This window comes from Penicilliopsis zonata (genome assembly GCF_001890105.1).
Source record: "Penicilliopsis zonata CBS 506.65 unplaced genomic scaffold ASPZOscaffold_21, whole genome shotgun sequence".
NCBI classification, from domain to species: Eukaryota; Fungi; Ascomycota; class Eurotiomycetes; order Eurotiales; family Aspergillaceae; genus Penicilliopsis; species Penicilliopsis zonata.
Window position 1 is genome coordinate 103,140 of NW_019208929.1, and position 10,396 is coordinate 113,535.

General features: G+C 49.5%; 6 protein-coding genes across 6 annotated transcripts; 5 read left to right on the forward strand and 1 right to left on the reverse strand.

Annotated features, from left to right (window-relative positions):
- Positions 1–518: 518 nt before the first annotated feature.
- ASPZODRAFT_169645 (hypothetical protein) lies at positions 519–1,661 on the forward strand (the record flags this gene model as incomplete). The annotated part of the gene is made up of 1 exon (XM_022726902.1): positions 519–1,661. One exon carries the CDS (start codon positions 519–521, stop codon positions 1,659–1,661), a length of 1,143 nt encoding a protein of 380 aa, XP_022577572.1.
- An 820-nt stretch (positions 1,662–2,481) lies between these two features.
- ASPZODRAFT_1209589 (hypothetical protein) lies at positions 2,482–2,984 on the forward strand. The gene has a single exon (XM_022721275.1). The coding sequence runs from the start codon at positions 2,652–2,654 to the stop codon at positions 2,904–2,906; it is 255 nt and encodes an 84-aa protein (XP_022577573.1). The 5' UTR covers positions 2,482–2,651; the 3' UTR covers positions 2,907–2,984.
- Positions 2,985–3,386: 402 nt separating this feature from the next.
- ASPZODRAFT_19763 (hypothetical protein) lies at positions 3,387–4,479 on the forward strand (the record flags this gene model as incomplete). Its single annotated transcript, XM_022727474.1, has 6 exons — positions 3,387–3,469; positions 3,520–3,531; positions 3,591–3,681; positions 3,754–3,807; positions 3,893–4,281; positions 4,383–4,479. 6 exons carry the CDS (start codon positions 3,387–3,389, stop codon positions 4,477–4,479), a joined length of 726 nt encoding a protein of 241 aa, XP_022577574.1.
- A 408-nt stretch (positions 4,480–4,887) lies between these two features.
- ASPZODRAFT_19764 (hypothetical protein) lies at positions 4,888–5,634 on the reverse strand (the record flags this gene model as incomplete). The annotated part of the gene is made up of 3 exons (XM_022727475.1): positions 4,888–5,070; positions 5,130–5,300; positions 5,347–5,634. 3 exons carry the CDS (start codon positions 5,632–5,634, stop codon positions 4,888–4,890), a joined length of 642 nt encoding a protein of 213 aa, XP_022577575.1.
- Positions 5,635–6,740: 1,106 nt separating this feature from the next.
- On the forward strand, positions 6,741–7,913 carry ASPZODRAFT_74945 (hypothetical protein; the record flags this gene model as incomplete). The annotated part of the gene is made up of 2 exons (XM_022730005.1): positions 6,741–6,939; positions 7,048–7,913. 2 exons carry the CDS (start codon positions 6,741–6,743, stop codon positions 7,911–7,913), a joined length of 1,065 nt encoding a protein of 354 aa, XP_022577576.1.
- Positions 7,914–8,969: 1,056 nt separating this feature from the next.
- On the forward strand, positions 8,970–9,995 carry ASPZODRAFT_136610 (hypothetical protein). Its single transcript, XM_022724097.1, has 3 exons — positions 8,970–9,049; positions 9,386–9,559; positions 9,640–9,995. The coding sequence occupies exons 1-3, from the start codon at positions 9,004–9,006 to the stop codon at positions 9,882–9,884; spliced, it is 465 nt and encodes a 154-aa protein (XP_022577577.1). The 5' UTR covers positions 8,970–9,003; the 3' UTR covers positions 9,885–9,995.
- Positions 9,996–10,396: the final 401 nt, after the last annotated feature.

The following is a 10,396-nucleotide window of genomic DNA, read 5'->3' on the forward strand; positions in this document are numbered from 1 at the left end:
TCACAGGTGAAGCCCGACGAGCGCGGAATATCGGAGGTTTGACATCCCAACCTGTTTACTTTCATCCTCCTGCCTTGCGTACCGTGAAACAAAGGCAGGCGTTTGATATTTGAGATCCACATGACTAGGTAAATGACCACTGGTGGAAACTAATTATGGAATATTAGACAAAGGGACGATGATGTGGCCAGACCGAATACGCAATTGGCCTGATGTTGTGTCTCGTCTCCTAGAAACTTGGGAAAGGAAACAAAGAAACCGAAACACAGAAAAGAGACATGTCTCCCGCAGGACCAGACATTTTATCTTCTACTCTGCTCTCCATCTGCTGCCTTGCAGACATAAATACTGGTCTCTTCTCCTGTTCTGTGATTCTGTTCTAGTATGCTCACCCGGAAGAAACGGAAATCTGAGGTAAGATGATCTTTCCCCCTTCTCTCGAAAAAATAGCTATCTATTTCTAACGTACTCGAAAGAACGATCCTCCTACAGCAAATCCTCCGCAAGAGAAAACGAGAATGTCAAAATATAGACATCAATCCGGTCCTCGTGCTCCGTCAAAAGAACAGAAAGACCTGGAGGAGGTCTACCGAAAAATCCATTCGAGGAAGATGTACTTCGAGCTTGGGATTGTGGAATGGGACTTCTTTACACCAGATATCGTAGGAGAGTTGACTCGTCTCAAATATCTGATCCAATTTTGGGCATGGAACTGGTTTTCTGAGGACTTATCCTCCCTTTCCAAGACCCAGAAGCGCTCTATCATCGGAGCCCTCCAGCATTGTTGCCTTCTGGAGGATTGGGATGACCTTGTCGGCCGTTTCTCGTCCATACATCGTCATGTGACGGCGGTGGTTTTCATCGAAGCACTGCTTTGGACAGACATCGTCAACAAAATATACGACAAACCGTTTTGGTATTTCGACGGGAAGATGGGCCCGGACGACAAGGAAGGAGACCCGCAAATGGTTGCGCGACTGCAGCATTTGTATGAAAGATATCTGGAAAGTACGTGCTCGATTTGGTTCCCGAAAATATTGACTATCTTAATGACCACTGCTACAGCAAATCCCCTCAGCGCTTCAACTTGGCGGTCCGAGACAATCCGTCTGGCCAATTCCACCGATATCCATCAAGCACGCTCCCAAAAATTCGGCGAATATCACAGGCAGCGCCGCAAGGATGTTCTGATCCCACTAATGGAAGATGGGCACATTGCAACCGAGTTAATCTCATTGTTGCTGAAGCCATTGTCTCAGGAGAAAGAGAAGCAGGCCCGCCGACAAGAGCTGATCAAAGTTTATCAAATGGCAGCTGAAGGTTCGGTGAAAATTCACGCTGCTCGTGGGCATTTAAAGTACAACTGGCTCGATAGTGTCGATAAAACCTTTGCATGGGAATCAAAAACGCTGAAGGCTCACACGTTGTACCCAGAGGATGATGATGACTTGCAATTGCAAGGGTGTCCTGTTCTATTGATTACTACCCCCGTCATCAGCCAGGCCTGGGTCGACGGTTTTTTTCCTCAAGAAGGATTCTCCGAGATCATGAAAGCTACCGCCGTGGTGGCGGAAAACGAGGGCCCCGGTCCAGATGAGCTGGAGGAGCCCATCGATGCGATGGTTAAGGATGAGTTGGAGGACCCAGACTGGCGTGAATAAGCATTGAGAAGAAATGGGTTGCATGCTAGATTTCCTTTGTCTTTGTGTCTTGATTCTATGTCTCTCTTCTCTCTCTCTCTCTCTCTCTCTCTCTCTCTTTCCCAGATTGCCCAGTTACCTGGTTGCTTTCCAATCCTTACTTATACAACTGTAAAACCTCAAATGCGGTAGACTCTAGAGACCATAGCTCGGGGAGTGTTGTGTCAGCAGTGGTAGTTATTCTAAGGAGATAGGCTCAATATACATGTATAGATCAGATCGTTTTACCCTCATCCCTGATATTAGATACTAGTAGTTAAAACCCCCATTCTGTTTATCACAAGCTTATTGAATCTAGGCCATCTGGAACGCGCTACTCGACGCTCGTCACCAGCTGAGATTCTACCTTAATGTTGCGATGATGGCAACATACACTCTGCCGACCTCCTACACGATCTGATCCGAGCCCGTACGGCGCTCATCAACCAGCACCTCCCATACTCTCTGCCATTCTTCGAGACGATGACACTCCAAAGCCGTACCTGGTACGTCCAAGCTTGAAAGAAGTCGAGAAATATATCACAATCCAAGAACTTGTGCCTGGCAATCACCACAGGTACGCGAAGTACTAGTGGTGCTGATGGAAACCCGTCGTGTTCATGAGATTTCATATGAGATGGGCGGTCAAGCTGACTCGATGATACTGATTATCCCATGACCAAGAACTGCAAGAACTGCAAGAAAAGCAGCATAATACACCCCTCGAAGTCGATGTGCCCTGGGAACTCTGCGTGCTTCCAGACCCCCACAACCCACGCCACTTCACGGCTTCGTTTGTCTTTCACCACGTCGTAGGTGACGGTGCGTCTAGCAAAGCGTTCCACCGGGGATTTTTGCGCGCGCTGTGCGCTCTATCCTCCGACCCTGTCGAGGAAGCGAGCCCTCTTGTCGCTCCACCGAAAACGCCGCTGGTTCCAAACCTCGAGGCGCTTGGCGCCCCTGCCCCTGTCGATGGCCTTCATCAACAAGGCCCTGCTCAAGCAGTATGTCTACTTTGGGCGTGAGGCTGGGCTCTGGACGGGCGCGAAGATCATGACCCCGCTCGAGACGAAACTACGCCTCGTGGCGTTTTCTCCTACCGTCTCGGCCGCATTGAAGAATGCCTGTCGGCAGAACCGCACGACCACCACCGCTGCACTACAGGTGATTATCGCCCACGCGCTGCTCTCCCATCTCCCGCGAGAATTCACGAAGTTGAAGGGGTGAAGTTCCAATCTCCAATCGCCTGTGGCTCCCTAGGGAGATCGTCGACGACGACACCATGAGCGTCTTCATCCACGGAAGTACAGAGACACTTGACCGGGCGAATGGTCTTCACGCAGAGCGCAGACGATATCAGTGATGCCTGCGAGGTCACCGCCATCACGGGCAGAGATGGATGTTTGGTATTGGGCTTTGAGTGGCAGACGGGGTGCGTCGAGGTCGACAATTGATTAATAATAGTAAATAATCAGTAGGCCGTATATCCGTGGTGGGATACCCGCATATCCGTGGCGCAATATCCGTGTTACGGTGAAATGCAAAATACCTGCAAAATTGTGATATCTCAAAGGCGGTGAGTTTGGAGCGCGGGGATTATAATCGACTTGTTTTCTGCTTCCTCGTTCTTACTACCTGTTTATCGCCGTCATTTTTCAATAAATACTAGTACTTTTTGAAGACTATTCTGATTAGCGATCTATCAACATGGCTTCCCATGCCCCCCTGATTGTTCCCGCGCTCAAGAAGCACACTGCGACGGTGATCATGGCCCACGGGCTGGGCGACAGGTCAGTCTAATATACTTGTTCTCCAAATTTATCTGACCCTTTTTCTATAGTGGCTCTGGCTGGTACGTTTCGACCTTGATCTATTCCTGTTATGAGTCGAGCCATTGACGGTGGAGTGCAGGATGTTCCTGGCACAGAACTGGCGCCGTCGAGGGAAATTCGACGAGGTTGCTTTCGTGTTTCCCAATGCCCCCATCATCCCCATCACAGTGGTATGTATATGCGTCTGCTCTACACGAGCTTGGACTCGGGAGTTCAGCGCTGAATTGCATTGCTGGGTGTAGAATTTTGGCATGCAGATGCCGGGCTGGTATGATTTGACCAAACTCGGGCGCGATGTAAGATTACTTCCTCCTTTTATATGATAAGCTCCTTTTATGTGACGTGGGGGAAGTGGCGATGACTGAAACGCGTGTTGCACAGATGGAATTCGAGGAAGCGCTTAGCACCCAGGATGAAACGGGGATTGTCCGCTCACGCGACTACTTCAACACGTTGATCAAGGAGGAGATCGAGAAGGGGATCAAGCCCTCGCGGATCGTATTGGGCGGGTTCTCGCAGGGCGGAGCCGTCTCGCTCTTTACGGGTGTCACCAGTAAAGAGAAGCTCGGTGGCGTGTTCGGGCTGTCATGCTACCTGCCCTTGAGCGATCGGATCAAGAACTATATCCCTACGGATTGGCCGAGCAAGACCACTCCCTTTTTCCTTGCGCACGGAGATGAGGATGCGGTGGTCAAGTACGAATTTGGCATGAAGTCGGCGGCGCTACTGAAGGAGATGGGCCTAGAGAATGTGTCTTTCAATCCATACGAGTAAGGATCTCGGATTCCCCCTCCCCTCCCCTCTCATCTACTCTTTCTTTTTTTTCTCTCTTCTTTTTACCTCTGATCTACCTTTCTAACTTCGTCACAAGTGGTCTTGGGCATTCTGCGGATCCGAGAGAGATTGAAGATCTGGAACGGTTTCTGGAGAAGGCGATTCCGTCGGAAGACGCCTCTGCTGGATTATGACTAGCTGACGGAAATAATGCCACCGTCGCCCCCCAGACTTGGAGAGAATTACCACCCATCGCATCTACTCTCCTGGTCGGTCTCATTGTCCTGCTTGTTGCGTTTGTGTATACAAAGTGGAACTCTCGGCAGACCGCCTCTCGCACATAGATGGACATAGTTAGTACAGGAACCCGAATGGTCTACTCCAAACATTAGGAGAGCTCTTATTTCACAATTCTACTGCTATCTGCTGCCTAATTTCTAGACGTGATGTTCTCGTTCTTGTACTGTCTCATAGCCCCGCTGCCATATGGCAGTCTTGAGGTAGCCTCCAATGTCGGTGCTGCCGTCTGGACGAAGCATGTCCCCCGCGCTTTCTTTTAAATCCTCCCAGTGCCGCGAGTGTTAATCAATCATTTCTGCTATTCAAGAAGCGTTAAGGATCTCCGCCAGGCGATAGTGACAATTGAGTAAGGCGGTGCTGGGTAGCTCAAAAGTCTCTGTGCCCGGCGCGTGCGTAAACTTGATCCGGCTGCTCTGGGGCAAGGTTCTTCTCTGGGCACTTGGAAATCTGTTAAATAATTTCCGCTCGTACACGTTCGGGGTATCCTATTATGGTTGGAGTTTCTTAAATGTAACATTTAACAGTATTCTCATGCACCACTGACTGTGGGTTTGAAGGCGATGGTATATTTGCCGAACTGCGTGTGCACATAGTCTCGCAGTGTGATACCGTTCAAGAGGCTGTTGATGGACGATACCTGCATTCCCACTAGACGGACCTGTGGGAAACAGTGCCACAAGACTTCCCTGGAAGAGGTGGTCTGGCCAGGACATTGCTTTCTAATTAGTAATAAATCAGTAGGGAAGGATCTAGGTAGCTACTGTGGACTTTTCCCAAGATGTGTATGCAAATGGGATGATATATGCGACCTCCACAGGCCCGAAATCAACATCATCTGGGCGCCCTCTCCGATCCCATTCCTCTGTATCCATATCCCCTGTAATGACACAGCAGTGGCCATCGCGCAGCTTACCGAGGTTGCGGAAACTTTGATGCTGATCAAGCGTTGAGGCAACAGTCTCTACAGCTCGCTGCCTCTGATCGTGTAGAGAGGAGATAACAGAGCTCGTTCTTGACCTCGCTCTCGCCTTCACTATCCCCAGAGTCATTGCCGGTGTGCTATTTTCTGGAAAAATATCCATCGCTTACTCGGTATCACCAGACCAGACAGGAGATTCATAAACACCTCATAGAGCTCACCATCAGTATTCGCGTTGACAATATCCCGGGCGATATATTATTTGCCGCCGTCAGGCAGCCAGTCCAGAGAAGCATTTGATGCTGCTTTCAACTTTTCCTTCTGGGGGCGCCTGTTCTCCTTATAGCGGGCGACTCGATCTCTCGCTCTTGTGAGAAGGCTGGGTTCAGTTGCAGGACGACAGTCTTGCAGGCGCGCAGAGCGGCGAGAGGGCAACCCAGATGAGGATCTTTTGCGTTTATGCGGGTTCATTATGCAGATCTCTTAACCCCGGCATCTCACCCAAGGAACTCTTACTCATAACGAGTCCGTAAGAGGAAGCAGACGCCATAATGCGATAAGATGCTGATAAGCAGATAATCACGTACTTATTCCACCGCCTGTCCTACCGCCTATACACTCCAGGTTGTTTCTATGGCAACAGAGCGTTTGATAAATACCTTCAGCTAGTAGGGAATTCATCCATCACTTGTCAGAAAGGGTTTTCTTAGCCTTAGTGGAAAGGCATCAGTCTCCAGCTGGTGAATATATAGTAGGACACTCTATCTCGCCACAAATACCCCAGTGAAATCAACCTTGATCAGGGTGGTACCGACCGGAGGATATACAGAGTACAGTATCCCATGTGAGAGATATTTATATTACTACTCTTCATTCATCTCTGATCAAATAATTATTTATATATTGAGGGCTTAACCCTATATCTACATCGATACTGGTTAATTTCGACTGAATGTAGATAATTATCTCCGATAGTACCTTTTAGTGGGCTTTCAATCGGCTTGAAAACCCCTTTAAAACTCCCTGCCTCGGCTGTGGTTCAGAAGGTGACGTTAGCCTCAAGCCATTCGGTTGTCCAAGGCTGGCTGGTAGGGGGGGGGAGTCCTTTTTTTCAACGTGCTTAACATTCCATGATGGCTCCACCACACAGGGAGGGATCGTGACAAGGAAAGGTCTCTCTCTCTCATTTCCCATCCAGTGTTGAATCGGATCAGTTTGCGTCTTGCTGTCGAAGCCATGCTGAGGGATATCCTGTCACCGAGGGACCTCTTGGCGGGGTACGAAGTCGTCAAACGCAGTCTCTACAGTCCGTTGGAATCCTGGTCGAGTGTTGGTTTCACGCTCAATGAAGCTACCTTTGGCCTGTTGGGTGCTTCGTTTGATCCTAAGAGAGATATCCGTGACCTTTCAGGCAGGGTGATTCTCATCACAGGAGGTATTTCCTTCCCCCTTCCCCCTCGGAAAGAAGTCAAATAAAAACAAACAAATAAATAAATATATGTATTGCGGGTGTATAAACCAAGGCTAATTTTTGGATCAATAGGAAATACCGGGCTAGGGAAAGAGACTGTCGCGCAACTGGCCCGCCATAATCCGTCTCGTATATATCTAGCAGCCCGCAATGAAACCAAGGCGAGCGCCGCGATTGCCTCGATCCAGGCGCAGCTCTCCTCCACGGTCGATATCCGCTATCTTCCGCTGGACTTGGCTTCATTTACGTCCATCCGGGCAGCGGCGGAAAAGTTTACCTCCGAAAGCGATCGGTTGGATCTGTTGATACTCAACGCCGGGACGATGGCGAATCCCGCCACCACCACCGAGGAGGGATTTGAGATCCAGTTCGGCACCAACCATGTCGGCCACTTTCTCCTCACCAAGTTGCTTCTACCGACTCTTCAACGAACCGTCGCCGCTGACAGTGCTGCTGCCGATAACACCCCGTCTGATGTGCGAATCGTCGCCGTCGCCTCGGTCGCGAGCCAGGCCGCTCCTCCGCTGGAAACCATGACTTCCACCGAGGCGCTGCTGGCTGTAAGCACTTGGACCCGCTACGCCGCATCCAAGGCGGCCAACATCATGTTCGCGTCGGAGCTTGCGCGGCGGTACCCGGACATCCTGTCCGTCTCGGTCCACCCGGGAGTCGTTGCCAGTGAGCTGTATGAAACAGCCAAGTCGCAGAGTGCCCGCGCGGAGGTCGGTATCAAAGCGGCCATGGGTCTGTTCTTCCGCAGCGTCCGGACCGGCGCCCTGACCCAGCTTTATGTGGCGGGGATGCCGAGGGAGCGACTGACGAACGGGGCGTACTACATCCCCATCGGGCAGATGAGTCGGTGTAACCGTTTCGTTTCGGATGTCGACATGGCGAAAGCTCTGTGGGAGTGGACGGAGCAAGAAATCGCCAAACATTGAATTGATTTATTATCTTGGTTACTACCAGATCATCGAATTATTTTGGATACTACTACTACCATCTAAATACTTGGTATATATCTTTTTCTTGTTGATAAAATCATGCTTAACAGTCAATCTAATGAATAATTTACTCTCAATCTACTCAGATCTATAGAATACTCTCACCACTGTTAGTATCTACCTTATTGCCCAATCAGGTATGGGATATAGACGCCTGGGCGGTGAGCATGTGACCAGGTGAGTGTCCCAAGTTCCCAACTCTGGGCGTTTCTTCGATCATAGTAGAAATCATTACCAAGAGAATACTGGATTTTCCCATCTTTCTTTTTTTCTTATATAGATATAAATCACTACTGCTATCTCCTTCATCCTATTATCTAGCCACTTACCAGCTACCAGCTAAAAGCACCCAACTACAGGCAAGAATGAGCCTATTGCCAATCTGCCGCCTATTGTTAGGGTTTAGCCGAGCAGAGCCTCTGCCGCTGTCACCAACCGCGGGCGGCACACAAATGGAATCTGCCCAGGCGAGAGATGCGATTATGCCAGACCATTCAACTAGCAGGAGATACTTGTAGATATTAAGCAGGAGATATGATGCCTATAGTTTACTGTTAAGACACGTTTATTTGTAGAACCCTTTGCTCAGCTTGTATCTATCTGTTCCTGTCGTAGAAATCTTTCTCCTCCCCCCCCCGCCCACAAAGATTATTGGTGAATGAGCTTCCCTCCGGCGGTGGTGTAATTCAGATTCTCTCCTCCCCCAACTCTTCCATCAGAAGATAATTGATTCCCCCCCCCCACCAACCTCCATCTCAAACCTCACAATCAAAAACCGTCTCGGTACGTGGTCTATTCCTTTCCCTCCCTCTCTGTCTCTCTCACCCAGATCGTTTCCGGACTCGACGACCTTGCCCAAGTTACATCCCACATTTCCGTGTGGGCTTCCCGCTTAGCTTACTCGTTTTCCCGAACCTGCACAGAACAGGATTTCGTCACGGTCAACGAATTGTGTGTATGTGTTAGTTAATTGACAAGTTTCTGTTGCGCCAGATTTTCTCCCCAATCGAAACGAATACTCGTCACCATGGATCAGGCAAAGTTGGCTAGGATGCAGGCGAGCGTGCGGATTGGTATGTGTTTGCTCTTTGAACGTCGCGGGTTGTTCTGGTTCCCCCCCCCCCCCCCCTCGAAAATGAGATTCTCGATTTTCGCGCGACAAGGGCTTGAATCTGCGAGCGAGAGGGCTGTTGGGAACTGGAAATGCCCTGCCCCGGTCTGTTTTGATTTGATAAGCTAACCTCGTTCTCTTTTGTAGGGTGCGTATATATATACCTTCTATTTCCCGTCCAAGTTTTCCCGGAATCATCGTGGCGACAACTTTTATCAGTCCAACCGAGCGAGAAAAGAGCTATTGCATAGATTCGGTGGTCAATAACCTAGAGACGGGCTAACTGACAATGTGTTTAGAGGCAAGGGCACTCCCCGCCGCAAGGTCAAGAAGGTCCACAAGTCGTCCGGCGCCGACGACAAGAAGCTTCAGACCACCCTGAAGAAGATGAACGTCCAGCCCATCCAGGCGATTGAGGAGGTCAACATGTTCAAGGAGGACGGCAACGTCATCCACTTCTCTGCCCCTAAGGGTTAGTAACAAAGCACACCCTCAAAAACATGAAACTCTAGGAGAGGGAAAAAAACAAGGCTAAAATGGTGAAATGAACAGTCCACGCCGCCGTCCCCTCCAACACCTTCGCCATCTACGGAAACGGCGAGGAGAAGGAGCTCACCGAGCTCGTCCCGGGCATCCTCAACCAGCTCGGCCCGGACAGCCTGGCCTCCCTGCGCAAGCTGGCCGAGAGCTACCAGAACCTTCAGAAGAAGGAGGGCGCCGACAAGAAGGACGATGAGGATGAGGACGACATCCCCGACCTGGTCGAGGGCGAGAACTTTGAGAGCAAAGTCGAGTAATTTTTTTTTTTTGGAAATCTTGCGGGAAAAAAATGGATATAAATCTAGGATGAGAATGAACCCTATGCTTCCTTGATACCACTTCCGAAACAAAAAAAATTCGAGAGAAAACAGAAAACTCTCCATCCGTCACCATCTCCGGATATCCTTTTTTTATTTTTTTTTCTCTCTCTCTCTCTCTTACATGCACGAGATTTGTTTCTGTTCAGAGACAGGAATAAAAAAGATCTAAAAATTAGCAAGTCAATCTATCCAGAAACCCAGCAACCTGAATCGACTCGTGTAGTTCATAGATGTGATCAAGTCTACATGTACATCATGTACTCGGTCAAGGCTAGCCGGGGTGCTAGATGTAGAGTACACTAGTAGTATCTATGGGAAAGAAAACCGACACTTGATCCTAAAAAGGAGATGAAGGAAAAGAAGGAAGAGTGTTGAGAATAGCAACATGCGGCAGGTCAGGGTATCGTATCTTGATTTGAGATAATTGTATGTTTGTCTTTTGTCTGTTT

Bases quoted from the DNA above. Each gene is read 5' to 3' on its own strand.
- ASPZODRAFT_1209589 (XM_022721275.1), top strand. From the start codon at position 2,652: ATGGCCTTCATCAACAAGGCCCTGCTCAAGCAGTATGTCTACTTTGGG.
- ASPZODRAFT_136610 (XM_022724097.1), top strand. From the start codon at position 9,004: ATGGATCAGGCAAAGTTGGCTAGGATGCAGGCGAGCGTGCGGATTG. The intron at 9,050-9,385 runs GTATGTGTTTGC...ACAATGTGTTTA, and splicing joins GCAGGCGAGCGTGCGGATTG to GAGGCAAGGGCACTCCCCGC. The intron at 9,560-9,639 runs GTTAGTAACAAA...TGAAATGAACAG, and splicing joins CCACTTCTCTGCCCCTAAGG to TCCACGCCGCCGTCCCCTCC.